We start from the raw sequence: 22,698 nt of genomic DNA, 5'->3' as shown, positions 1-22,698 counted from the left end.
GACCTGTATGAGTATCCCGAAAGCAGATGATGACTTGATCCGGGCTGGGATTCAGTTTGCTAAAATTGATCACGAGCTCTATCATGTCCTCCTCCAGCTATGGAGATAGTTAGAGGACAATCAAAAATTTCAAAATCACCCAAAAAACCTGGGGTGAGAATTTCTGAAAAAATACCAACAAGAACATGGAACCTGGAAGATTTCCTAGTTCCCGATAAAAGGAAAAGGCTTCCTCAAGTGACCCAGGCCACTCTGCCTGAGCCACCTGAAGAAAAAGAATTGGCAATTACTCAGTGACTTGCATGATACAGGATGCCAGCCCCCCTGCACTTAGGGCTCCCAGATGGGACCAGAGACCCTATGTTGAATTAATGATTTTTTTGATAACAGTGAGTTATGGCACTGGTTGACACGGATGCAGAAACGTCAGTTATTTACGGTGATCCAACCAAATTCCATGGAGATAAGGTGGTGATTGGTGGGTCTAGGGAAAAGACCATCCCTGTAACCCAGACATAGTTGAAGTTGGGGGCTGGGTGTCTCCCACACTGGGAGTATAATAAGGTGTCTATTGCCCCAGTCCCAGAGTACATACTGGGCACAGACATGCCATGGGGTCTGACTCTCCAGATGACTGTTCAGGCTGAGAAAGAGATGTATTGGTATCCGGGTGGTGCAGGTGATATTAAGAGGCCATGCAAAAGATGAGCCTATTCATTTGCCAAATACGTGCCCGATTACTAATACTAAACAGTATAGACTCCTGGAGGGACAAGAGGAAATCTCTAGAATGGTGCAGGAACTAGAAAACACTGTGATCGTAAGACCTGCACAGAGCCCATATTATTCCCCAAGTGGCCAGTAGGGAAGTCAGGCAGCACATGGAGAATGACAGTGGGTTACAGAGAATTAAATAAGGTCACTCTTCTTGTTCATGCAGCTGTACCCAATATTGCCTCCCTGATGGACACAGGGAAGGTCTAGGGACGTAAAAACCTACCATTGTGTCCTAGACTTGGCAAATGCATTCTTCAGTATTCCCATCCATGAAGAATCCCAAGGTCAGTTTGCATTTACATGGGGAGGCAGGCAGCAGACCTTTCAGGGCCTGCCACAAACGTACGTGCATTCACCAACCTGTTGTCAGAACAGGCCCAGGCACTGGGTATATTCAGTCCTACCCTTACAGCCAAACTAGATGTCCATGGAACTCAGGATGGGTTTGGCTGGGGCCTATGGCAGTTCCAAAATTCTCTTAGAACTCCAGTTGGGTTCTGGTCTCAGATTTGGCATGGAGCAGAAGTGAGGTACAGCATGACCAAAAAACAGTTATTGGCTGCCTATTCCGTATTACAGGCAATAGAGCCAGTAACCCAAACAACTGAAGTCATAGTTAAGACCAGCTTGCCAATTCAGGGTGAAAGATCTGACCCACCTTCCTAAGACAGGAGTGGCCCAAGCACAGACAGTGGCACGATGGGTTGCCTATCTCGGGCACAGGAGTAGTCTGCTTCATCACCACAGTGATCTCTCCACCACAGAAGAGTCCCGTTGAAGAAGGGAAATACCCCATTCCTGAAGATGCCTGGTGTACAGACAGGTCCAGCAAGGGTAACCCGAGCAAGTGGAGAGCAGTGGCATACCATCCCTCCACTGAAATATTCTGGTTTGAAGAGGGAGGTGGTCACAGTAGCCAATGGGCAGAACTGTGAGCTGTGTGGATGGTTATAACCAAGGGACCCAGTGATGATATACTGAATATTTGCACAGACAGGTGGGCTGTGTACTGTGGGCTCACCCTTTGGATTGCACAGTGGGCCATCCAGGAATGGACTACCCACACCCAACCAATCTGGGGCAGAGATTTGTGGTTGGACATATGGAATGTGGTTAGACACAGGACTGTACATGTCTACCACGTTTCTGGCCACCAACCTTTACAGTCACCAGGAAATGGTGAAGCCAACACGATGGCCCAAGTTCGATGGATTGAGGATTCACCATCTGAGAACATCACCTGTTAGTTACACCAGAAGCTGCAGCATGCAGGACAAAAGACAATGTGGGCAGCTGCTAAAGCATGGGGGCTGCCCATACAGCTATCTGACAACGCCAAGGCATTCTGAGACTGCGATGCTTGCTCCAGTATGAGACAAAGACTGTTGCCCAAAACATCAGCCCATCTTGCAAGGGGAAAGAGTCCTCTCCAGCAATAGCAGGTCGACTACATTGGGCCCCTTCCTCGGTCTGAGGGGGCAAGATATGCCCTAACCTGAATCAACACAGCAAGTGGGCTAATGCAGGCCTATACACTGCCAACAGTGAACCAAGCATATACCATCAGAGTGCTCACCAAACTGATGGCTGCCTACAGGATACCTCAAGTCATCGAGGGTGACGGAGGAACTCATTTTACTGGTGGTACAATGTTGGGCAGAAGAAAACAACAGAATGGCAATTCCACCTGCCATATAATCCAATGGGTAGACTCTCGATCCCTGCTGGGGTGGACAAAGAGACTCTATGAAACCCTATGGGACCTGAACAAAAGGCCTAGAGACAGCAGACCCAGTGCCCTAAAGATGCTATAGACAACATGGGCCTCCCCACTTAGGATCCAAATTGCAGGCACAGATAGTTGGGTAAGACCCCAAATTGCAATGACAATAATCTGCTCGCTGCCCCTGAAAACCTAGAATCCTGTACCCATGAAAAAGAATGGCCTTAGAAGTTGCAAATTAGACCAAAGTTGTGTGGCCTCCTTGCACCTTGGGGAAGATTATTGGAGGTTGGGGGATCTGTAGTCCCCCCAGTAATAGGCACATGGCCTGCAGGCATCATGGTCAATGCTCTGGTTTTCATTGCTAAGGGGACCTAAATCATGGCCCTGTGGCAAATCTAGGCTCCCCCTTTGGTACCCCATATAGTTATAGAGCCTTGATATTGGGCCAAAGGGTATGGTACATATGGCCAGGACATGCCCCAGTGCAAGCTGAAGTATTGACCCAGGACAGGAACATGGCATGTATCTTGCTGTGGAGGGCGGACCTATACCTTCTGGTACTTCTGAAACATCCGTGTTATCCCCTGAGTCTCTTTTGATCACCAGGAGCAGCAACATGACATCCAATGTCACTGAAAGATCAGCATGACACCTGGTGGTGGACTATATGGAACTGATGAAATGCAAGCCAAACCCTCCCTGGTCCAAGCAGCTATGTGCCTCCAGGAAACCATGGAGTACAGGCCCACAAAGGAACGTGAATTTCAACCATGAACCAATCATCAGTCATCTCATTTTGTCAACCTACACCATGACAGGCAAATTGTACGAATCATCATGATGTACTGGATCACTGTAATGGGAAAGGGCTTACCTTCAACCTGCTCAGTCGTTGGTTCAAGCCATGAAGGGATGGAATGTAGCAGAAATCTAAGTCATTGAACTGTTTTGAACCACTAATAGGCAAGTTCACAGCAGCTGAAAAAAGTGTTCTTGTTCTTACCATCAGTCAAGGTGACAAAGAAGGACAGTCCTTCCTGGAGCCCTATTTTCAGAGGTGCTTCTGTTCCAGCTTTTCTCCAGTTAAACATATCCAAGGCTTTCTCATCACCACTCACAGCAGCTTTTGCCAGCTGTAGGAAGTCTCTGCAAACAAAAGATACTTCATTTCCAATTCCCTACATAACAGAGTATTCCATCCTAAAGAAAGGAATATTTCATAATATTGTAAAGAGAGAAGAAATGTTTCATGCACTGGCTGGAAATCAACTAACCCCCAAAACATATAAAGCTCATTCGGTACCAGCTTTCACTTGTTTTGCTTCACCCTTTTTTCCCCCCTGTAAGCATTATTATTTTTAGAGAGATGTGAAACAATGTCCCGGACAAAGAAAAATCTATTTTTCTTTTTTTTTTTTTCCTTAATACTATAGCTTACTACTACTTTCTTGAAGAGAAAAGACAGATTTAAGAGTTCAGTTATTCTTGCCAATAATTTCATGAATAACTGTTTCCAGTGTGCTTTGTGTTCTTCTAATTGGCAAATGTCACTGATTATGAAGAACTAAAGAAAGAAGAATGAACAGCAACAGTGAGAGGGATGTTGACAAAACAAAAGATTTGTTGCTACATGCAGAACACAAATAGCCTCTGCTGCAAATAGAGAGGAAGGAAAGCTTGGAACCAGAGGACAATTACAAAGACAGTTTTGTATTATTATTATTTTTTAAATCATAGAATCATAGAATTGCTCAGGTTGGAAAAGATCATCATGTCCAACCACAACCCAACCACACTACCCTAGCTCTAACTAGAGTTAGGCTGCACCTAAATCACATCCCTGAGCACCACATCCAAACGGTTTTTAAACACATCCAAGGATGGTGACTCGACCACTTCCCTGGAAAGTCCACTCCAGTGTTTAACAACTGTTACTGTAAATAAGTGTTTCCTGATATGCAACCTAAACCTCCTCTGGTGAAACTTAAGGCCATTTCCCGTTGTCCTGTCGCCAGTGAGAAGTGACCAACCCCACTCTCTCTGTTATCATTTTTCAGGTATTGGAAGAGAGCAATAAGGTCTCCCCTCAGCTTCCTTTTCCCCAAACTAAACAGCTACAGTCCTTCAGTCTCTCCTCATAGGGCATATTCTCCAACATATTCTCTTCACAAGCCTTGTTGTCCTTTTTTGGACTGCTTCAGCACCTCTGTGTCCTTTCTGTACCGAGGTGCCTAAAACTGAACACAGTACTCAAATTGAGGCCTCACCAGTGCTGAGTGCAGGAGCAGGATGACTTTCCTAGTCCTGCTCATCACTCCGTTCCTGATCCAAGCCAGAATGTCCTCGTCAAGATCGTTAATAAGGATGTTAAATAGAAATGGTCAGTGAATAGGCTTTTCTTTCTGGGGCACAAGAGGGAGAGCTGGTCCACCTGCGCTCTGGCAGGACACACCACTTACTCGCCAGGAGGGGGCGGTCGGAAGATGCAGTGTGACAGACATTTTCCATACTCGTGTTTTAGCATGGGAGGACCTTGCACTCGACCTCGCTGGTCCATTCTCCATAGAAACAAGATGCCGTGCTAAAAAAAAAAAAAAAAGACCGCGGTTAATTCATCACACATTGCACATATGTGAGAATCCAGACTCTAAAAGAATGACAAGTTAAAGAAAGCAAGGCTAGTTAGCTAATTAATGCAACAGTAGTCAATGGAAGTTGATGCTGGAAAATAATTGTGCCCCATTTCTTTCAGTCTGATTTTAAAAGAATTTTGAGTAACAAAATTTCTACCATTTCTCAATGAAAGAATTTCATAGTCTTGCTGTCTGCCCCTTTCCTTAACTACATTTGTCTAACTTTTACCTGCTTACTTCATTCCAAACAGAGCTTCAATCTTACAAACAGATCTCAAAATTGTTCCTGAATTTCATCACGGCAGATTGCACTCTTAAGATTTAATCTGGCTATCAACTGAATATAAAAACTAGGAATACATACTCACTGTCTTTTTTCTGTTCAAACACATGTACTTTCTGTAACACGTGTATTTGCAGCACAGATGAGGTTGGTTCAGCTATCACAGAAACAATCTCAGTTTGTGCCTTTTGCTGCAAGGAGGAACACACCAAACTGCAACCACTGTGCAAATCTTAGAGCCTGGCACAGGTTTTGGAGGTAACAAGCATTTGGCAGTGCCAGCTCAGAATGCATAAACCCCCAATGACTAGAAACTATGGATGAAGAAGGCAGAGATGCAAAAAGCCTTCAGCATGTCATATGCCTTTCCAGTCCCAACAAGCTGACCTACGCTGCAACTTCACAGCTGGAACTTTATTTTTGTTATTATGTTCATGCTTAGAGAAACAAATGGCATTTGGATGTCCTCTGTATAAGCACTGCATGAACAAAACAACAACTTGCAATGCAAAGTTCAACCTCATTTTGCTTCGTTAATGCAGACAACAAAAGGAGTGGTATTACTGACTCTAAGAATGGCTACACCTGTTTTAAGGAAATTTATTGTGATCCAACACCAAAAACCAATTTGAAAAAGTCTGTTCCCAAGTGCAACATGAATGTAAACAGCAGTTACATTAACATATTTTCCACATAAACTCTCAGTTACTGTTTATCATCCTTTCTTCAGGCAACAACTTTTCTAATTAAAAGGATAAATGCAATCACGGCTCTCAATGTTTATTTTCTGCATTTCTGTCAAATGCAGAAAGTGCAAAAGAACTTTACCAAGAACGATGTAAAATTACATTTCTCTCCAAATCATAGGTAAAAATCTGAGAACCGAACCAAAATTCTTGGGCATGCTCAGGTTTATCAGGAAGAATGTAAAAAAGCACGTTGTCACCATTTGCTCATTCAAGAACTGACAAATCGGAATCTTCTATGAATGCTTAGTCCTGAATACTAGATATTTTATTATTAGCATCTCGTTTCACTTCATAAAGGGTAATAAGCTTATCAATAGACTGATATTTCCAACCATTTTCAAAATGTTTTCCATATAGTAAGTACAATTCATATTAGTGTACTGTTAAAATGCAAACTTCCTGCATACACAGCAACAAACAACTGAAATCACCCACACCTCAAACATTCTGTGCATTAAACAGCCTGAAAACCTGACCTACTGTTCTAATCATAGAATGGCCTGGGTTGCAAAGGACCACAGTCCAGTTCCAACCCCTGCTATGTGCAGGGTTGCCAACCAGCAGACCAGGCTGCCCAGAGCCACATCCAGCCTGGCCTTGAATGCCTCCAGGGATGGGGCATCCACAGCCCCCTTGGGCAACCTGTTCCAGTGCCTCACCACCCTCAGTGAGGTTAGAGATGCTCATTTAAAGACAAATTGAAAGAACTGTAGAAAAGTTAACACAACTGCATTTGTTTTCACTCTCTAACCATTTTAATTTGTACCTAAGGCGTGGAAATGTATCCCTCCCCTACTCCTGCAACTATTTCCTTCCTTTGCAATCCATTCCATGATCCTTTCCATCACAAGGCATGCACTGTATTCCAGATCCAGGGTTTGACACCTGAGCTGCTTACCCTATCCCCAGACACGAGGCGGGAGCCATTGCTGCTCCAGTTTAGGATGGTAATTTTGCTGTTATGATTTGGCGGCACAGTGTGGAGCTCCTTGTCTTGTTTGTTAAGTATGACAACTTCTCCAGTCTCCCAGCCAGCTGCCAGGATCAGCTTGGAAGGGTGCCAGGAAAGCGATGTGACCTGAGAGCTTCTCTCGACATGTGCATCAGGCACGTGTTCTCCCTGCAAACAGAAACAAAGGGCAGGATCAACACAAGAACGCAGCTAAACCTTCAGATTTACTCCCCAGCCAACAAGATATTTTCTTGTCTGAAAGAACTGACTTGCATCAGAATGTCTGGTAAGACACAAGAAGTGGCTACACCACGTATTCCTGGCTATTTCACATGCATAGGTGTGCTGTGATATGTGGTACATCCACTTGAAAATAGCTTCTGAAAACGCAGTGGTGTTAAGTGACAGCTTCCCTCTGCTTTGCAAGGCTATTCATCCCTCACAGCGTGCACAAAGAGCACTCACTAAACATGAGATTCCTGTAAGAACGATATGATGGCCCCCACCCCATCTGAGTTTAAAAAAAGAAGAAAAATAATAAAGCTCTTCACCAAGAATACAATAAACCAGTGCTTAAATAGCTCCAAAAGGTAGGCTCTTCTCTGAGCATAGTTAGCTGCATTATCTCAAGCAAATTGTTTAACACCTCGTATATTTATTTTCCTATTTGTCAAATGTGGATGACAGTTTTTCATAACACACTCTGAAAATTATGCATTTTATAGAATTCTCACATTAACAAATGTCAATGTTTTCAGTGCATCTGCTGTACCATTTCCCTAGATAGCACAGATTCTTACTTTCCCCTGGAAATTGTGCAAACTGAAGTGCTACACGAGTCCCTTGTGCAAAGCTTATGAGAGCAGCACAGCAAATACCTGCCTACAGCCCTCTCAGATGCTGTGAGCTGGGTCTAGCAAACCAAGTCAGGCTCAAGGGGAAGAATGTTCTTTTTTCTAATTCCCATTACTGAGTACACTTGATTCACTTAAAGTTTAAAAAGAGAAAAAAGAAGCACGTGGCCATTCTATTGTTAAGCCTAACGAGCAAACTGGTAAGCATCACCAGTAAAACTTGGAATTGCAGGCACATGTAATGCAAAAGTGAAGTTTCAGAGCAGCAAAGCTGCTGTTTACTCACCTGCTCCAGATAGATATCCACACAGCCTCCTGATGCTGTGCTGATGGAAGCGACTGCCAGGAGAGGATGGACGGAGTGCCATGTTATAAGAGAAGGGGAGGCAACTGAATCTGGAGCCTGCGTTTGGTGATCCACATACACAGCCATGGCAGAAGCCGTCACTGACTGCAAGTTTGCATGAGGAAAACAGGTATTTAACAGGGAAGTATGAGAAAAACGAGGAGAAAAACAAAGCTACCACATCACCATCTTAATGCAGCGAATATGAAAAAGATCAAAGTGGTATTTTTAAAGAGTACTGGGGAGTATGGAGCCTTGTAGCCCATAGAGCACAGTGTGCACAGACTAGCACCTGGTCCCCCAGTGGTTTATGCTGACTTATTTCAGAGAGCACTCTGGTAAGCTCAGAGTTATTTCAAGAGTATTTCTAGCACTTCATATCTGAAGAGAATGACGTGTAGAGTGACCTCAGGCTGTAAAGTCTCACATCTGAGCTTTCTTTCAAAGTAAGCTTTATAAGTTGTCACCATTTTGGAGCTTACACTGCTGAAATCACCGGACATACAGGTTTAAGTCCAAAGACTTAAGCAACTTATCTTAACATCTGAATGAAAGCCCTCAGTAAGTGAACCATTTCCAAGGAAAATAAACCTGAAATGGTGCTCTTCTCAGAAATTGAGTGGGTAACTCAGTCTTCAAAAGTTTACTTATGGAAATTGGTTTGGGGATTTGTTGTACAATCTCATTGGCTTGGTTTAGAACAAACAAACAAACAGCCAGAGACAATCACCTTTTAAACACCTCAGTTATTAGCTAAAATGCCAAGACCTGAGAAATAAGAAATTAAAATAACCCATCAAAGGTTTAAACAGTTCCTCGACATCTTTGGGGATGAAGGTCTCTTATGAACACCTCAGCCATGAGTTGTTGACCTGTAGGCACATGTAGGTAAGAAGATCTGCCCAGGTCACCAATCAGACACAGAAAGTCTCTTTAGTTTAAATATTTCATCATTGCTTAAAATAAACATTTTCCTTTGAGAGGGTTGCCTTTCTCCCCCCCAAAATAGAAAAATCAGATTCAGCACCTTTGATCAGATGTGTTAGAAAGGCAGGCAATGTTTTTAAATAGTCTGGCGGTTCTGTACTTTACCACTGACATTGTCAGCAATGTGAACTACACACAGGAGCCAAACCGACATTATGTCTGCCATAATCTAAAAAATTCGTTATCTATCTTAACTATTCAAAGAAGAAAGTGAAAAATGAGGACTGTGTTCCATAAGGGCTCCTGGCATGGCACGTTCTATTTTTTTCCAAGGTTAAAAAGAGAAGAATTTCTCACAAAGTTCAGGCATGGAAGGTGATGGATGGTAAGCCCAGCTATATGATCTTTTTAATCATAGAACAGCTTAGGTTGGAAAGGACTTCAAGACCTCCTGTTTATAAGCTCCCTTTGAGCACTGAAAGTCCACAATGAAGTCTCTCTTCTCCAAGTCAAACAAGCCCAATTCCCTCAACCTTTCCCCATAGCAGAGGTGCTCCAACCTCCGAGCATCTTCACTGCCTCCCCTGCCTCCAGCAGCTCCCACCTTCCCGTGCTGGGCCCCAGGCCTGGACGCAGCACTGCAGCTGGGGGCTCCGAGGGCAGAGCAGAGGGGGACAATCCCCTCCCTCACACGGATCACAGAGGATACACACCACAGACGCTTTTGAAGCAATGCATAGAAAACGTAACAGAGGAAAGCAGAGGGAGATGGAAGCTCAATCTCTGCTCCCGTTCCTACCTGGCCAGAGGAGCGGCCCCACTCCGGACACCAGCGCTGGCACGGCTCGGCCGTCCGGCCCTCGGGGAATCCTCGCGGAGCTCAGCGGGCTCACAGCGCACCCAGCACTACTAACCTAACGCAGCCATTCGGATCCCGGGCTGGAGCAGGTCGGCAGCTGTCAGGAGCTGTGCCCGGCCGCACCACCAACCCGAACAAGGTACAATTTCACTGCAGCGCACGGCTGGATGGAAAGGGGCACATCACCCCGCAACGCGGAGCGAGCAGCCCGGGCAGCGCTGCACGGCCCGGGGTCGGTTCCGTCGGGACGAGGCCCGGCCACCGCCGCTCGGCCCCGCTGTGCCCGCAGCCCCGGCTCCCGGCTGAGGCCGCCCCCCCCGCCCCTCCGCGTTCCGGCGCCCCGTCCCGCGCAGGCCGTACCCGCAGCCCGCTCTGCCTGCAGCGGCCGCGCCGCCCGAAGTCCGCGCTCGCTCCGATGCTCCGCGTTACCCCTGGCAACGAGGCGGGGCCTTGAGCGGAAACTCCCGAAGCGAAGCCGAAGAGCGACGGAAGCGGCCGACGCGGGGCATCCGGCAGGAGCCGAGAAGAGCCGAGAGAAGCCGGCCCGAGCCGAGAGGAGCCGAGAGCGGCGGCTCGGCCCCGCTGGAAGCGCCTTGCAGAGCTTCGCAGCTCTCGTTCTCGCCGAGGCGTACATCGGGACATTTCGGACAGAAAAACGTCAGTGCTGTTAGAAAGCAGCACTGGTGGGAGGTAGCATTGCATGAGAACGCGCGTGAGCGTCTTGCACACCTTAACAGGAGTAAGAAATTATCTAAAAAACGTGAGCCATCTTTGCTCGAGTGATCATTTCACAGCTTTCCCATTTACCTGATCCCATTATAAATGCAAGTCCGGCCAATACCTAAATTACATATCCCCGGTTGTGCCGATTTAGATGGAAACTGGCGTTTCCTAATAGCGTTCAGCAGGGAAGCCCTGCTGGAAGGTGCTCATATCCTATCAGAGACATCAGCAGAGCATCATCCTAGGGTGCTTTGATCACTGCCTTCATGAAAGATGCCCAATTAGCAGCTCTGAGGTCCCAGGACATGCAGAGAAGCAGCTCGGCAGCACGGTCACATGCAGTGCATTTCATCCCTTCCTCTAAGGGCTTGACCTCAGCTGCTGAGGAAAATAAAGCTGTGTGATTAGGCAATTCCTGTTTAGTAAGACATGAAGGATTAACAACAGACGTCTGACCTTTGGTTTAAATCCTCTTACCTGAATGGGAAAGAACTGCTTTAGAAACACCAAAATCATCCATCATCGTTTGCCAGATTATTCCATTTAAGAGTCTTTTAAGAACGGATGCATTATTAAAATTAATAGCTAAGGGATGACACCCACTTTGGTGATGGCTTCCACACCTAAGAACTCTGAGAAACAGGTTTCACACTGTAATTAGCACAAACTTAAGACCACAACATAAAACAAAATGAAGACCACCACAGACAATAAAACATCGAGTACGCAACGCGTGCAATCTACATTCATTTCAAAATACACAGGGAGAGTAACAAATCCACGTTCATGTTCTTGCCCAGTCCAGAAAACCATGGCAACAAACACTGAAAGATTATTTGCATTTTGTATCTGCTCAGGTTTGCACAAGCATGGCCTCTCTACCATCAAAAAAAAGAAGAACAGTTCAAGTGCTTTTCAGCATCTCAACCTACCCTGCCTCTCAGCTCTTTCCAATGCCTTTTTATTCAGTCTTTCTTTCATGGACATTTACGCACGTGGACAATTTTACACCTTAACAGTCTCCTTGAGGCAATGGGGCTGCATACAAAGTTATTTACATACATGGGAATCTCCAGCTCCGAGCCTTTGGGGAACTGAGCGAATCTTTGTGTGTTTTTGCAAAGCATCATTTAAATACATGGCACTATAGATGCAGAAAGCCTCATTTCCTGACAACGTGGTTAAATTTGCTTGTGGTTAAACCAAGTGGCAAAAATACTTGATATAAGCCACATGATCTCACGCTATGTTATAATAAGACTAAAAAAAATACTCTCTACAAAGTAATTAAGGAGTGGATTAAAACACAGAGCTCTGCAGCTGAGACAAAAGCTGGCTCTTCTGCATTTACAAATTTCTAACAACAAACTTGTTACTCATAGCTGTGCTTTAGAGCATATTTATAGAAGATGACAAAGGTGAAGGCATGCTTGAATTTAGCATTATAAGGCAGTTACTTGCAACACCAGGGGGGCCTGAACTGCCGCAGTTCACCTGCCATTCTAAGGTCAGATTGTTAAACCACAGATTTCTGCACAACTCAGAATCATAGAATCAATAAAATTGGAAAAGACCTCTAAGATCACCAGGCCCAACCACCAGCCCATTGCACTGTGCACACTGACCACATCCCTCAGTGCCACATCTCCACACCTCTTGCACACCTGCAGGGACGGTGACACCACCACCTGGGCGGCGGTGCCATTACCTCACACCTCTCTTGCTGAGAAGAAATTTTTCCTAATATCCAACCTGAACCTCCCCTGGCACAACTCCAAGCCATTACCTCTCATCCTATCGCTATTACCTGGGAGCAGAGGCCGACCCCTGCCTCCCCACAGCCTCCTTCCAGGGAGGTATTGAGAGCAGTAAGTTTTCCCCTGAGCTCCTTTTCTCCAGACTGAACCATCCCATTTCCTCAGCCTTGTGCTCCGGACCCCTCACAGCTCCATGCCCCTCCTGGACACGCTGCAGGGCCTCGTGTCTTGTCTTGCAGTGAGGAGCCCAGAGCTGAGCACAGCACTGCGGCCTCCCAGGGCTGAATGCAGTGGGACGATCACCCACTTGTGACAGTTTTCCGTGAATGAACAGGAATAAGACAGCTTTTCCTACAATGAGACAGGAAATTTTTCCAAGAGGGTATCCTTTATCCTTTCCATGCATCATTTACCAACAGCTGTTGGGGGGAAAAAATTGCACGGTACTTGTGCTAAGACTTGGAAAATTGTTTTAGCTAGTCATTAACAAAAGGCACTACTTATATACTGCAGTCACTGGAAAGCAGACCAACACATTAGATAGCAAATGAAATTAAACTGAATTTTGTAAATCACTGAATAATGCTTCCTTCATTCTGGAGACAGTGAGAACTTTGCATGAATTAGACTGGAAGCCCTGAAAGTACTTTAGGAACTTTTCCTAAAGATTCCACATCTGTCAGTTTATGCACTTCATTTTCAACGCTAAGGAAAAAGAATTAGCTAATTAAAGCTGTTAATTGCTAGGAAGAGTGCACCAACCAGCGCCTCGCCAACACATCACAACCCTCCCCCTCCCTCCGCCCTCGCTCCGGCTACAAACGCTGTTCTTTTTCCGGCGGGCAATGAATGCAACGCCGCACGCAAAGCAACACCTCGCCGGCCAATGATATTCGAGAGCATGCCCAAGGGCTCCAACGATAGAGCTCTCAATTGGTTACTTTTCAGCCAATCGACAGCCAGATCTTGGGAATCGTCCCGCCCCCATTCGGACACCGGCTGCCACCTCTTCCTGTGCGTAAAGTTGTCGTCACCCGCCCCGCGCCGCGCTTTCATTGGTCGGCGTCCAGGCTGAGTCCCCGCCCCCCGCCTCGCTCCCGCGTGCCGTCAGCCAATGGGACGGTTTGTTTGGGGTCGCGGGAGGGGCGTGCCGCGGCGCGCCTAGCGGGGCCCGCGCGCCGCGCCCCGCCCCCTCGGCCCGGCGCAGGCTGACGAGGAAGCGGAGCCGCGGCGGCCCGGACCCATCGCGGCCCGCGTAAGGGCCGAGCCTGGGCGCCAGGGAGCCGCGGCTCCGGCCGGCGGCGCCGCGGTTGCGGGGAAGCCGGGGACGAGAGGTCGCCTCTCCGGTCGGGACGCGCTGCCGCTCCCGCCGGCAGCGTCGGGAGGGCCGCTGGAGGCCGCGGGGGTCGCGGGGCGCGCCGGCCTCCCCCCGAGCTGGCGGCTGCGAGGCGCAGCCTGGGGGTGCCTGGGGCCGGGGGAGCCGGAGCGGCCGCCGCAGGGAGAGCCGGAGCGCGGAGGCTGCGCGGCGGCGTTGATGCGGCAGGTAACGCTGCGCGCCGGGCGGGCGGGGACCCCGGGTCTCGCGTGTCCCTGGGGCCGAATGCCCGAGCACCGGCGACCGTGCGGGGAGAGCGAGCGGCCGGGCTGCGGGGCGGTGCGGGGCCCGTGATGGCGGGCCGGGAGTGTTCCGGGTGGAGAGAGAAAGGGAAAGTGGTGTTGGGCGAGAAGGGAGGGGATGCAGCGGGGTGAGCCTGGCCGGAGGGCTGGCGGGAGCGGGGAGGGGGCCGGGAGTGGCTGCGTTGCCCCGAGACACGCTAAAGGGGGGGAGCCGTCCTGTCCTGGTGCTGGGGTGCAGGGACCGGTCTGTGACCGTGGAGCTGAGGGTGGGGTCGGATCCAGCCCTGCTGAAGAGGATGTCTTTAAGCGCGGGCTGTCAGAGTTGTAAGATGTCTGTTATCAACTGAAAACATCGTGGTCTGGTTGTTTGGAGAAGTCTTTGTGTGGGTAATCGGGGCTCCGTCAGGGTTTGATGTGAAATTTCAGTATGGAAGTTTTAACGTGGGCTTAGATTTGTGGTTCACGCCAGCGTGTGGTGCCTGCTGCGAAGAACGGAACATCGCCCCGCATCCTTCTGGGCTGCTGGGTGCAGTGCTTCGACTGGGAGCTGTTAGAGAGAAAAGCATCACTTCAGTCACAGGAGCACGTGCCGTACCTGCAGGCACACAGCTCCCATGTCACAGGCAGGTGATGCACCTGGTGCACTTTAAAGCGCTTTCTTCCACTATCGGCCCAACGCGCAGTAATCCCACTGCTCCGTGGGTGACGTTTTGAGTTTCCTTCTCTCGTGAGCATCTCTTTGCCCATGGCTGAAGTTGGTTGCTGCTGCTGCTGCTGTGGGGAGCCGCAATGCGGGCGTTGTTCTCCCGCTGCGGCTGGACGGCCTTCCTTCCAGGTGGACTTCAGGAGGTGCCCGCCGTGCTCCCTGCTCTCACCAAAGCAGCCATTGGGTTTCAGTAGGCAGCGGGTCTGAGCACCTTTGGGCGCCCACGGTGGGTGCTGTGCTCCAGGTACAGCGGGCACGTTTTGAGGTGAAGGCTCACCGGGTGCCCCTCGAAGCCCCATCCCCGGGCACGTAACCCCGCGCAGCTCCCCGAGCCGCGGTACCCGAGCGCGGCGTGGAGGCGGCGGGGCTCCGTGGCGGTGTCAGCCCCGGGGCGCGTTGGTGCGGGGGTCCCTCCGCCGCCGCCGGGCATCGCGGGCAGACGCTGACGAGGCGGCCCCGGGCCCGGCCCGGCCGTCGCTGTCAGGAGAGCCGCGGCCGGGCGATGCTCCCCGCAGAGGCGGTGGGACCGGCCGTGCCCGGAGCCCCCCGGGTGGAGCGCGGCCCCGGGGAGGTGCGGGGTGGGGGCGGAGGGGAGCTGGAAATCTTGGTCGCCGCGGCCAGTCCCAGCCCCAGCCGCACACACACACAGGGAGGAGGAGAAGCCGCCGCCGCCGCATCGAGGAGCATGGAGCCCCCCCCCGCGGCGGGCCGGGCCGGCTCGGCCCCACGGTGAGGAGGGCGAGGAGCCCCCCCGGAGCTGCCGGAGCCGTCGGAGGGGTGGGATGGGACCGAGCCCCGGGCCGGCCCGACCGCTCTGCCCCGCTCCGCCGGGCCCGGCGCTGCCTCCCTCGCCGCCTGCCGAGCGCTTCCAGCGCCCGAGTTCGCCTCGGCGATTTCTCCTCTGAAGGCGGCCCGGAGCCCTCCGGGGGGTGCCGGGGGGACCGCCGGGGGAGCCCCGCCGCCTTTTGGGCCGGTTTGGGGGGGTTCCCGCGGAGCTCTCCCCTCCCGCCCTCGGCACAGGTTGTTGGGTCGGGACAGCAAACGAAAGGGGATTTAGTAACAAACAACGGCGGCCATGTTGAGAGGAATTTCTGCAGCTAAACTTCTCCCCTCTCAGCCCAGGGGTTTCTCCCCCTCTCTTGGGGGCTCCCCGGCCTGACTTTATGTCTCTCTCCTTTCTTTCTCTCCTCCCCAACAGGATGACAGTGAAACTGGGCGAGAGCGGCGGGGAGGAAGGGGTGAAAAAGCTGGGCAAGAGAGCAGGAGGAGATGAGGAGTCCCTGGAAGAAGAAGGGGCAGGAGGAGGAGGAGAGGCAGCTCCAGGCAGCAGCAGCACAAAGAAAGAAGAGAAGATCATCAACAGCAACACTACCAGCAGCCCCCCGCCGAACCCCAGCTTAGCCCAGGCCCCGGCTGTCCTCCAGCCCTCCCACAGCCAGGACCAGCATCATTTTCTCAGGTCCAGTGTCAGACCTCAGAGCAAGAGGCTGAAGAAGGATTCCCAGGCATCCTCTTCAGTTGGCAGCAGCGCTGCTGTGAAAGGCAAAGGTACTGTATTTTGGCACCCCCCAGAACCCGCAGGGGGGTGGGGTGTGGATGGGCCACCTGTGTGTATGGGGGTTGTCATTCTCTTCCTGCAGATGCCATCTTTTGTTTGGTTTTGGGGAAGGAGCTGTGGGGCCTGTTTCTCACAGCAGCTGAAATCTTCTTTGTGTCCCAAGGCTTCAACTTCTCTGCTGCCCACTGTCCTGTTCCCAAAAATGGGGGGTGGGGGGAGTGGGGGTGGGCTGGGTTTGTATGTGGAAGAGGAAAATTCCATTATTGGAGCAGGCCTTCCATTCCTGCATTTCATCACTTGAGTTTTAGGAAATTTCTGTATTTTCATTAGGAAATTAGACTCTAACAAGCTGTGTAATCAGGTGGCTGCGCCCTGAACTCTGTCACTGAATAATAAGAAATTCAGTGGGTGATAGTTTAATAAAAGGGGGGAAAAGCAAACCCCGAGATATTGTTGATTTTCCCCAATGATTTCTGTGACTGTTTTAACCATGGAACTATTTTGGAAGCGTCTTTGAGGCGCACGTTTTGAACTGTTTGTTTCCAAAGGTTTGTGAGTCGCCCTCCCTGTATTATATATCAGAGCAGCTGGGGGCAGTTCCATACAATTTGAGGGTGGGTTTCTGTTGTTTGGTTTGTTTGTTTGTTGTCGTTGTTTTTCTTTCTTAAGGTTTCATCACACACATCTATGTGTACACGTACGTATGTGCCTGCATGCATACGTACACACATATATATGCTTTTCTACCTCTGCTTTGAGGATGAGAATGTGACTTTTAGTCAGAGCTGTTTCTTTCTGAAGTAGCTGGGAGGCAGCGAGGCCATGTGAGTCTTTGGTGCTATTGTGTGTGCTCAGCTCCCCCCGGCCGACACCTGGCACTGTAACTGTGCTGTGCTTGTCATTAATCTTGGGTACCTTGTACAAAAGTGCTCAAATATTAATTTCTGATACATTTTCAGAGAAAATAACACTTGCAGGTTTCTTCAAGACTAGAAATAGCCAAGTTTGTCTGCTGAAACAAAATAAAACTCTGCAGTTCAAATGCATATGGGGCATTACCTCACTTTTTCAGTCCACTGCAGTGCTATGTGCATACTGGGCAGTAGGTGAGCATTAAGAATTGCCATAGTTTTGTGTTATGGTAAGAAAGCAGCCCTTTGCACATGGTGGTATTTTAGTTACTGCCATATAATGAAAAAAATCCTGAGCTCAGTTGTTTGACAATCAGTTTATATAATTGGCTGATTCTTAGTGCCTCAATATGTCTGCTATAAGACATTAAACTTTTTGTTTTAAGTGAAGGTCTTCTGTGTGTGCTGTTGGAAGATAGAGCAGAAAGGGCTGCATAATTTTTCTCCCAGCTGCATTAAAACAAATAAACAAACAGATGGAATACCCAGGAGTGTTTAGCTACAGACAATTATTTCAAGGGCTGTAAGTGGTATTAAATGGGAGGAGATGTTTATTTGTAGTGTGTATTGTCCATCATGGACAAGTGCATTGTATGCATCTGAAATTATTTCTTCGCTCTGAAAGTGAATGCACGCATGCACAAAGATGACATAATTTGTTTGTGTGTATATTTACATTTGTACATAAATACTCATTTATGATTTTAGAGGAGCGGAGTAATTCTTCCTGGGTCAAAACACAGCTAAGAAGTGAACTTAAGTTTATTTTGCAGTTCAGATTCCAAAAGAACCATAATAAAACTAGATACAAAACAGGCCATTTTATTTCAGTAATTGGTCATAGACTGGTAATTGCTGTACATGACTACACTGACAGGTTGGGGGAGACTTTCTTAAATCGTTGGGGGTGATGGTCATTGGTAGAATGACAATTGTAGTTTCCCTTCTTGAATTGTAAGATCAGCCATGTCTTTGCTTGGCTAGCTTAGATGTGAATGTATTAAAGCTGATTTCCCTTATATGGAAAGGATTGTAACTGCCAGCTGTTGGAGAACAGACCTGTGCAGTGGGGTCCACTCTACGTAGGTTGCTCCAAAAGTAATGCCTCCTAATAATTTCCGTGGAAACTGCAACAGATCCAAAGAGCACAGTGGCACTGTTTGATAGAGCACATTCTCAGCTAACTAACAACCAAGCACCATTTTTCAGCATAGTTACCTCTGGTGGTGGTGCACTTCTGCCGGTGATGAACAAGAGCTGCATGTCATGCTCATACAGATTGCAGTAGTAGAGGTGCCCCACTGTCCCCACTGCTGAAATGCACCACCCACTGCCTCTCTGTGCTCACATTCATTGTTCAGTTTCCATTGGTGTTCAGCAGGTTTTGATGAATGTCAGTGGGTGCTGTTTTACCACATGGAGGAATCGAGTGACACACCTTTGCTCCATGTGCACTTCTGTGTCAGGTGCCCTTTTGTCAAGCTGCCCCTCTGCTGCCGTCTGTGACACAGCAACAAAAGGTAATGGGATATTAGTGGGAAGGTTCAACCTCTGCTGACATCCCACCAAAAGAGGTGGCTGACACTGTGGGCAATGCAGTGAGATAGGAGGCATTACTTTCGGAGCAGTCCTCATGGTTTGAGTTCTTTACATGCAGAGCTCTGTACTGAGATGTTTTCCAGGTTTGTCTGAGTTCTCTCTAATCCAGTGTTAGGTTATCAGAATTTATAGGGCTTTGCATTCCCAGTGGAGTATCTCTCTAAGCTGACTTCTAGTGGAGACCCAATTGAACGTTGAAAATTTCCAATAAAGTTGGGACTTAAATCCCTGCACTTGCTGTACCATCAACTTTCTCTTCCCCTCTAAGTATAAAGAAGATAAAAAGCCTGAATGCCTTCAGCAGTCTTTTGTATCAGCCCTGGAAATTTGAATCTATTTTATGATTTACTTGTCACAAGCAGCATGATAACTGCAAAGGTAACACTGATCTTGGTCAGGAGGGCTGTTCAGACCACGCTTAGATTTGGTCCACTGAAACCAGGAACTTGTTTCTGCTGTGATCTTTTAATAACAGTAGTTAACCCTTAAGGTATATCAAAGTAGTCCTCTTTCAGAATCTGTGTATTCTGAAGTGAAATCTCTTTTGCTATTATTAATAATAATAGTGCTATTATTAGTTGTGGGGGCCCCATCCCTGCAGGTGCCCAAGGCTGCAGCGGGGCCTTGGGCAGCCTCATTTGGGGGGGAGGGGTAGGCTGCCCTTGGGGGGGGATATGAGGTCCCTTCCAACATAATCATCCTTTGATTAAGGAGCATGATTGTTAAAATTAATTTCTTTTAAATGGTCATTACCCAGCAGGCATTAGTTTGTTCTAGTTTTTTTAAAAGCCATTTTATTTATTTATTTTGCTCTTCTGTTTTTTAGAGTACTTTATTGGAGCAAACAAGTTCTTGTTGAAGTCAACTTCAGTGTACATAACTGGAGGACTTCATGCACTCAGCATCTGCTGACTTTTTGACTTTACTGTATTCCTGTGTTTCTGGGAGGTTTTGTAAGAACTCACAAATTCTTCCAAGTAAAATGTATGAAAATACTAATTTCCAGATGACTGCAATAGAAGAATTAGCTGCAGATTATTTTATTTGAATTTTTTATTCTGGTTTACCCTTTTTGTGTACTGTGTTGCACTTTTACTTTGGGGAGGGGGGTGGGGGGATGGATAGAAAAGCATGAAATTATTGTAGAGTGAAGTTTGAAAACAGGAGCTTCCAGAAGTGACACCATTTTGGTTGCTGAAAGGTTTATTAAATTCACTGTGCAAGAATCTAAATATGTGTAATTTGGGGGGAAATTATTGTTACCCTATCTTCAAATATTGACTGTCTTAATTTTTTCAAGTTCCATGCCTCAGATAGAGCACTCCTTCTGGAGTACAGATGCTTGGAGGTCAGTCTTGAAGTAACTTGCAGCAAACCAGAGAAGGAACCTGAGGGAATGGTGGAGGCAGTTGATTGAAAATTTGGAGATACAGAAGTTGATTGAGGAAGAGGAAGCAGGCCATTACAAGGTTGCTGAAGAAGAGGGATCTCTGAGTTTTCTCCTTCAGTACAAACACACTGCACTGTTGCTGAGCATCATTTTTAGAGTGGGTTTGGGGACTTCTTTCTGTGAAGCAGTAAGAGGTGAAAATATACACATAAGTGTTGTCACCGCGTTCCCAAAAGTAATTGCAGAATGTTGCCGTTGTGTGCTGTAGCTCTGCTATGAGCTAACATAGGGTGTTCACATTTCTGTGGTTCTTATCTGTTTTGTGAATGCAGAATGCAGTCAGGAGGAGGTAGTAATAAAATGTAGGGGTGACAAGCTGGAAGCTTGAAGATGTCTTTCACGCTGTTACTCTAGATTTATTTGTAAAATGTATAATAAGCAATTTTCTTCAAAAAGTAAAAACCACAACCAACCTCAGCTGAAAACATGAATAGAATTGAAACATTCCATCTTTTTGCACTGGGTAAACCTCACTGGAAAGCATTCCGTAGTTTGCTTCAGCCAACCAAAGTTGCTTGTTCTGTAGTGTGTGAATTAATTTAATTAGTATGTCCTCCTGTGAAGATACTGAATGTACCAGGATAACTGATATTATGTACTTAACAATATGATTTTACTGTATCTTCCCAAATTTGTATGCTACACATGTTGTAGTCTTTTAGTGAAATACCTTTCCTCCATCATTTTTCTAGGGAATGAATGACTTTTTAAAAACAATTCGTACAGCCCCTTGTTCTAATATTCTTAATTCTGTCCATCTCATTTACCACCGATACTTCTCCTTCCATCCCACCCTGACATATCCATTTAAGGTGGCTTAGGACCAGAACTCCATGGTATCTAATCTCAGACCACAGAAGGAAGATTTTGTTTCATGTGCCCTATGCTGTAGGTACTGAGCTTTGAAAGGTGCCTGCCTGCAAGGTACAGGTGCAGATGGAACTCTGCACCAGGCTCTGTGCCTAGTATACGTTCTTACAATGCATTATTCTACTTAAGGATTTTTTTCTAGTGGAACAGCAAGAGAATGATTTACTTGAGGCAGGGCAGTGACCAGATTTACTTATTTAAAGGAAAGATTTTTTTTTTACAGTGATGCTTGGTTAGCTCAGATACAGCTGCAACTGATAGCTTAAATATATAATGTCCATACAAAAGCAAGCACTGGAATAGTTTTGTGTGTGCTCACCTGTTGGTTTAAACACATTCAGCTAAATCAGAGTATCATAGCATGACCCGGGTTGAAAAGGAGCACAGTGTTCATCTATTTCCAACCCCCTGCTATGTGCAGGGTCACCAACCAGCAGACCAGGCTGCCCAGAGCCACATCCAGCCTGGCCTTGAATGCCTGCAGGGATGGGGCATCCACTTTGACCGTATATCTGGGTTTTGCAAATCTAAGTAGTAAGAGATGGAAGAAGCTGTGCTATTTGATTTCTGTAGGGCACTCGTGTTGTATTATAAAGCTTTGGATGTTAATTCATAATGAGCGTAACATGGTATGAATGTACACCATGGCTTTAACTGTCCTAGGCCTTCTTAGGAGTCTCTGCTATTTACTACAAAGACACACAAGGTAGAAGCTCACTTTCCAGCTAAAATGTTAGTCCTCAGTTTGAAGCATTGACTTGCTGGGAATATGTCAGTCTCTCCTTCTCTTGTCTGTGTTTGCAGCTGCAGTTCTTGGAGAGAAGAGCAAATTGGATCCAGCTGCAGGTATGTTGGGTCTTTCCACAAAGCAAGTGGCTTCACTTAAATTCCTGTATCGTACACTTGCAATGCAGTCACTTGATGCGTTTCTTCACTGAAGTGTATGATGTCTTATTTACCTTTGGGAAAGACATGTGGCTAAAACTGGGACTTGTTTACCTTGTGATCAGGAAGAAAGTTTGGATGTTTCTTTTTTTTTTTTCAGTAATTAAAATTGAGGAGTAAATGCATTTTGAGGAGAGTACTGTCATGAGAATAGCAGAACGAGTTCGGAAGCGTTCTGCAAAGTTTAAGACTATTTGCTTCTTAGGCAACTCTGTTGGCTGCAAGTGTTTTGATGCACATTTCTGAGGACTGCCAGGGCTGCAGGTGTGTGAAAATAAAACAGTCAAGCGTTTTCTGTGGTGGCTTTCTTAGTGGCACTCCTTACCAAGAAGTGCTTTTGAACTTCTCTATAGTTCAGCCTTGTTACTGGCTTGTGTAGAATCCAAAACAAGGATAAAATACCTTGAAGGAATCTTGCTGGTGTGTTACAGGTTAGTGTTTGCATCCCATGCCTTG

The 22,698-nt window shown here is 47.4% G+C and overlaps 2 protein-coding genes across 7 annotated transcripts in view; one reads left to right on the top strand and one right to left on the bottom strand.

Annotated features, from left to right (window-relative positions):
- IFT140 (intraflagellar transport 140) overlaps nucleotides 1–12,937 on the bottom strand; it is an 81,735-nt gene extending 68,798 nt beyond the window's left edge. Inside the window, exons 1-6 of one of the 4 annotated variants that reach the window (XM_090151726.1) lie at nucleotides 10,467–10,538; nucleotides 10,047–10,186; nucleotides 8,261–8,425; nucleotides 7,067–7,288; nucleotides 4,963–5,084; nucleotides 3,507–3,649 (exon numbers count right to left, since the gene is read on the bottom strand). In XM_090151726.1, the coding sequence (XP_090007852.1) occupies nucleotides 3,507–3,649; nucleotides 4,963–5,084; nucleotides 7,067–7,288; nucleotides 8,261–8,407 (634 nt within the window). In that variant the 5' untranslated portion in view covers nucleotides 8,408–8,425; nucleotides 10,047–10,186; nucleotides 10,467–10,538. Of the gene's footprint in view, nucleotides 1–3,506; nucleotides 3,650–4,962; nucleotides 5,085–7,066; nucleotides 7,289–8,260; nucleotides 8,426–10,046; nucleotides 10,445–10,466 lie in introns of those variants that run through there. The other 3 variants (XM_090151727.1, XM_031595401.2, XM_031595402.2) reach the window with 3 other exon arrangements.
- Nucleotides 12,938–13,806: 869 nt separating this feature from the next.
- CRAMP1 (cramped chromatin regulator 1) overlaps nucleotides 13,807–22,698 on the top strand; it is a 43,758-nt gene continuing 34,866 nt past the window's right edge. Inside the window, exons 1-2 of one of the 3 annotated variants that reach the window (XM_031595407.2) lie at nucleotides 13,807–14,129; nucleotides 16,108–16,457. In XM_031595407.2, the coding sequence (XP_031451267.2) occupies nucleotides 16,109–16,457 (349 nt within the window). In that variant the 5' untranslated portion in view covers nucleotides 13,807–14,129; nucleotide 16,108. The other 2 variants (XM_090151851.1, XM_090151850.1) reach the window with 2 other exon arrangements.

Source organism: Phasianus colchicus, chromosome 16 (assembly GCF_987193195.1).
Source record: "Phasianus colchicus chromosome 16, bPhaCol1.hap1.1, whole genome shotgun sequence".
Classification (NCBI taxonomy): domain Eukaryota; kingdom Metazoa; phylum Chordata; class Aves; order Galliformes; family Phasianidae; genus Phasianus; species Phasianus colchicus.
This window is presented reverse-complemented; position numbering and strand designations above follow the sequence as displayed.